The following is a 5,286-nucleotide window of genomic DNA, read 5'->3' on the forward strand; positions in this document are numbered from 1 at the left end:
TTTTTTTTTTTCCCCCCCCCCCCCCCCCCCCCCCCCCCCCCCCCCCCGCCCAATCTCCGTGGAGAAAGTCTCTGTCCTCCAGACACTAAGAGGGAGGAAAAAGAGGGAAGGTAAGAAAATCATTCTGTTCGCTCCCAAATGCGACCTACCTGCTTCCAAAGTCCGTTCGCATCAGGGCCTGACCAGGCCGAGCCCCTCAGAACCAGTTGGTGAAGTCGAGCAGCTCTTGTTCCTCGGGGCTGAGTGGGTCGTAAGAGCCCTCGTCTGACGAGTAGGAGGAGACCGGCGAGCCGGCCATGGAGTTCAAGTCGTTGGAGTAGTTGGGGGAGATGGTGGGCGACAGGACGCCAGCCTGGAAGGCGGCGCTCACCGCGTCGTGCTCGTCCAGCAGCTGCTGCAGTGCGCGTATGTACTCGACCGCGGAGCGCAGCGTCTCCACCTTGCTCATCTTCTTGTTGGCAGCGCCGTTGGGGACGTGTTCCCGAAGGGTGGCAAAGCCCAGGTTGACCAGCTTGACGCGGTTGCGCTCGCGCTCGTTGCGGCGCGCCACGGCGGCCGGCTGCTGCTGCGGCAGGCTGTAGCCGAAGCCGCTGAAGTTGAGCCGGCGTTTGCAGCGCATCAGTTCGGGCGAGGACGAGCGCTGTCGCTTGACTTGCTTGGACGCTGACTTGTGACCGCCCCCTGAGGGCTGGCCGTCGGCCGCCGGGCTCAGATGCGGCGCGGGTTGCTGCTGCGGCTGCTGCTGCTGCTGCTGCTGCGCGCTCTGCGCCGCCGCCGCCGCTGCCGCCGCCGCCGCCGCCGCCGCCGTGGCAAAGAAGCAGGCTGCGGGCGGCAGGAAGGGCTGCTGGGGCTGCGGCTGGGGCTGCTGGCCGGCGCCGCCGCTCTCCATCTTGGCAGAGCTCTCCATGAGCAGCGGCCGCCAAGGAGTCGCGGAATGGGAGCAAGCGGGGACGCGAGGTGCGGACGCGCGAGGCGACGCAGACAGGACTTGGGTGCACGAACAGAGAGGGAAAGAAGGGGAGAGAGGAAGAGGGAGGCCGGAGGGAAGTTACCAAAAAAAAAAAAAAAAAAAAAAATCCCCGGGAGACTTCTTAGGGTGGGAGCAAAGAAGGTGCAGACGCTTTTCCTCCTCCCTCCACTCCACCTCCTCCCTCCCCTCCTCCCTTCGCGGGGTTGGCTTCAGGAGACTCGCGCGGCGCCCGCGGGTGAGGCGGCCGCTCGCGCTTAATAAAAAAATAAGAAAAAAAAAAAAAGCCGAAGAAGCAAAAGTCAGTGGTGAGCACGGTCTGTTGAGTCTCCCGTTCGTTCCTCGCCCCCTAGGACTGCGCTCTCTTGCGCCGGGCCTCGGTCTCTCCAGCCGTGGCTCAGGCTGTTTTTTATTATTTTGTTAACTCCCTTTCTTTCTTATTTCCTTCTTTCACTCGCCCTCCCTGGCCGGTCCCCTGTCGGTGCGCCTTCCACGTTCCCTGGCCAGAAGTGAGAGAGTGCTGGGCGGCCGGAGTGCGGCCGCCTTTTCAATGGGACACCCAGCCCCACGCGCAGCCCTGGCCCCGCCTCGCCCCCCACTCCCCGCTGCTACAGCGAGCGGCTGCAGCCCCCACCCCCCCCCCCCCTCCTACCTCCTCCTCCCACCCACTCCCTAAACTCTCCCTCCTCTTCTCCCCTTCCCCCCCGCCCGGTCCCTGCGCCCGCTCCATGCAAACTCTCCATTCAGTGGGGTTTGTTGTTGCAGTGCGTGCGCCTGGCGCGTGCCGGACTCCCGGCTGAATAAACAGGCGGCGCGCTCAGGGCGGGCTGCAGCCGGGGGTGGCTCTAGAAAGGGGGGGGGGGGGGGGGCGCGCGGGGGGGGGGCGGCCCCGGGGGGGGGGGGGGGAGGGGGGGGGGGGGGCAGCGTCCCTGGAGGGGCCAATAGCCCTGGGAATTGGGGGTGTATGGGTGGAAAGGTTTGGGGGTGAAGTGCCTCGGGATTCTCCTGACAACTGGAGCAGAGCACAGAGAAGGGTTTGAGCAGACAAGTGCCACGGGTGGTGGGCAGGTTGGGGAGAATGGGGCTCTATTTTTCCTGCTTTCATCTCCCATCTACTGTCATTCTCTTGGGAGTCTTTGCTGTTTGGGGGAGCTGAAGCAAATTTGCAGTTAAAGTTTAGAAAGATGGGGAGAACTCCGTGGGAATTACTGGACTGTTAAGTAAATAAAATTGCGGTTAAGAATGGGTCCCAACACACCCTCTCGCTAGCTCCGTGGCCCCTTGGTAAGTGGCAACCTCTCCGAGCCTCAGTTTCCTCATCTGTAGCAATAGAAGTTTGGATTAGATGGTCCCCAATGTCCCATCCAGGTGTACAAACTAGGATCTGGTCCCCACAACTGAGTAAATGTGGAGGGGACCCTCAAGACCAGAGGTGTTCTCATTGGGGGTGGTTGTGATCGGTGCTATACGTAGGGGTATGGCAGCGATTTCCGCCCTCCCCCCTCATGACCTCGGTTGCCTGTAGCAGGGACCCCCTTCCCAAAGGATCGTTTCCGGACCGGCTGGGGGATGGATAAAGAGGGGAGTACTCTTGGGGTATTCTCAGGGTAGGTCTGAGAAAAGAGATGGGGGTAGAGGTTGAGGGACCGGAGGAGCTTCTCTGGTTGTTCGGCGCCGCCGCAGGCACCTCGGCGGCCTTGGCGCAGCCTCCATCTCGCCCCAGGCGTGTGCCCGGCGGGCCGGTGGCAGGCGACTGGGAGCGGAGCCCGGCGGGGCCGCGTGCTGGCGCCGCGAGGGAGGGGGAGGCGCTTGCAGCGGTGGCTCGGCCGCTTGGACAGCGCCCACCCAGGCGCCCTTCCTGGGCTTTGGTCCTGGCGCCCTCTGGTAGGGCCGGGTCCAGCTTTGGGGCGCCTTGGGACGGGGCTCTGCAGAGAATGCGGACCCAGCCACCGGTCCCATCTGGGCACCGCTCTGGTGGAGGCAGGGGAAGAAGTGTGGGGCGCGTCTCAGGTCGAGTCTCCATAGACAGAAGGAAGAGGGCAATCATCCGTGGATTTGTCCGGTAGAGACAGACAGTTTTGATCAGAGACCTGCAAGCAGGGCTGATTGTGGGGGAATTATCCAAATAATTGCTTCTCATTGGACTTCCTTTGTGGAGAACGGTCTTTCTAAAGGCTCTGTGGGGGTGACCCAAGGAGCCGCCTTTGGTATGTGTGACTGGCTTGGAGTGTTACCAGAACAATAGCGGTGGTGGTGATGGGCAGTGGAGACGGATGGCTCCGGAGATGAAGCACCTCTCTTCTCTGCCTCAGTTTCCTCTTCAAAAACGTGTGGGTTTGGGAAGCATCGGACGGAGCCGTGACCAACAGAGACCAGTTCTGTGAACCTCCTTCCCCACACAGTAACCTGTGACTTCACCCCACAGGACTGCTGGACTCGGTGAGGTTTACACCTCTGTCCTCTCCTCCCACCCCCAATCCACCCCAGGAAAGAAGTTGAGAGGACTCCAAGATCACTTTTGTCTTCCCTTCCGGGAAGTATAGGAAGTTGTGGGGCCTAAAACAGAGCCACACCGCCGTCTTCCTCCGTGGAAGCCTCAGACCACCTGGAGAAGAGAGGTTACTCAGGCACTCCTCCCCACCCACGAGCCCCAGCTGGGAGCCCCGGGTGCTGGCCGCTAGGAGGCGTCTAGGAAAAGCCTCCTGGGCCCTATCCACGCCTCCGTAGCAAAATGTGGGGAGTCGCCAACACCGACCCATCTGACTGTTTTTTCTTTCCAAGGCGGATTCAAGCGCCCTTCCATTCTGACTCTAACATTCCACATTTGACCAAGGTCTATAATCCTGGTTTGCACTGTAACTTTGAACAAGCCCCTCTTCCTCGACTGCCCTCACTGGCTCCATCTGTGCAGGAGGGGCTACACCAGCTCATTTCGAGATAGGTCTGCAAGTGCGGAAAATCTGCCAACAGCCAGCACGCGTTCTCAGCTTCCTTTTCGGGTGCGGCCTTCACGCGTTATGGAGATCCTAATTATCAAGGACTTCCAGGGCAGAGCCTACTCCCAACCCCCACCCCCCACACACGCCATAAAATGGGCGCCCAAATAGAAGCTCCAGCTAGTGAAGCCATGCATTGTAGTGGCCACATGCGTTCGCCTCCGCCCAGGAGAAAAGACGGCGGGCACTGGGATCCTTCCGGCCCCAGAACATGTGCCCTTATTCTCCCTGTTCCAGCCCAGAACCAAATCCCATCCTCACCCTCCCCACACCAGCGTCCTCAGCCTGCTTCTTAAGGGCTTTGCAAAATCTCCAAGAACTCAGGTGTTCCCTTCTGCCTATTTGAGTAAACTCAAAGGATGCTCCTCACCATAGCCCTAACCCAGCAACATCCTCTCCATCTTCTCCAACCAAAAGGTAGAGTGGTTTAGTATTGTTTTATAGGGGCTTGGCCTCTGTCTTTGGAGACTTTGCACTACCAAAGTGAGTTTCCCACTGAAATTGATTTTTGGGTGGTGTCACCAGTTTGGAACAAAGGACTGAAGTTTAAGAGCCCCTGAGAATCTTGCCTCTGACCCTGGGGCCTAGATGATCACACACACACACACACACACACACACACACCCCTCTGAGAGAACTGCCCTGTACTGTCCTGGGCCCTGGGAACCCTAGTCCCTGCACTGAGAGATGAAGCAAATGGACTTGATTTGATATCCAGTTTCCATTGCCTAACAGCTTTGACATGGAGCAAATAGCTTATATTCTGAGCCTTGGTTTCCTCACCTGTACCATGCCCATACCTACACTACACTACAGCTGCCATAGTTGTAGTACGACCTCCAAGTGTTGTGAAGTTTCAACAAGATAGATGTGGTGCGCTCTGGGGCAGGTCTCGATTGGAAGGAATTGATGAGAACGGCCTTTCTAAAACTATGAGAAAGTCACTGTTCAGATAGCCCACCCAGGAAGGGGCTTGTGGGAGGATGCGGGCTCTAAGTTTCCTGGAACCACACTGTGATAATCAGCCATTTTCCAGCAGTTGGAGATCCACTGTCACCCTGTCCTGCAGTCCCAGCACCTGGAGGTGGGTAATTTCTGTCATTTTGGAGAAATGGTCGTATGGTCAAAAATCAAGGAGATAGAGATAGGACCCAAGATTTTAACATAAAACAGAAGCAAGTGAGTTCAGATACAGACATGCTTCAGGGCCTGCACATTTAGGGGTTTAATAGAGCCATTGGCCCTTACCCTTAGCTTTCTGTGCCTTCCTTGTCAACCAAGGGTCCTGCCTCTAAGCAAGTCCCCGGGGCTTTGCTTGACTAG

At 58.5% G+C, this 5,286-nt stretch overlaps 1 protein-coding gene across 1 annotated transcript in view; it reads right to left on the reverse strand.

Moving 5' to 3' along the window:
- Positions 1–1,207, reverse strand: part of ASCL1 (achaete-scute family bHLH transcription factor 1) — a 2,796-nt gene extending 1,589 nt beyond the window's left edge. Inside the window, exon 1 of the mRNA XM_059404639.1 lies at positions 150–1,207. Within this exon, the coding sequence (XP_059260622.1) occupies positions 197–907 (711 nt within the window). The 5' untranslated portion in view covers positions 908–1,207 and the 3' untranslated portion in view covers positions 150–196. The remainder of the gene's footprint in view (positions 1–149) is intronic.
- Between the last annotated feature and the right edge of the window lie 4,079 nt (positions 1,208–5,286).

Source organism: Mustela nigripes, chromosome 6, assembly GCF_022355385.1.
Source record: "Mustela nigripes isolate SB6536 chromosome 6, MUSNIG.SB6536, whole genome shotgun sequence".
Taxonomy (NCBI): domain Eukaryota; kingdom Metazoa; phylum Chordata; class Mammalia; order Carnivora; family Mustelidae; genus Mustela; species Mustela nigripes.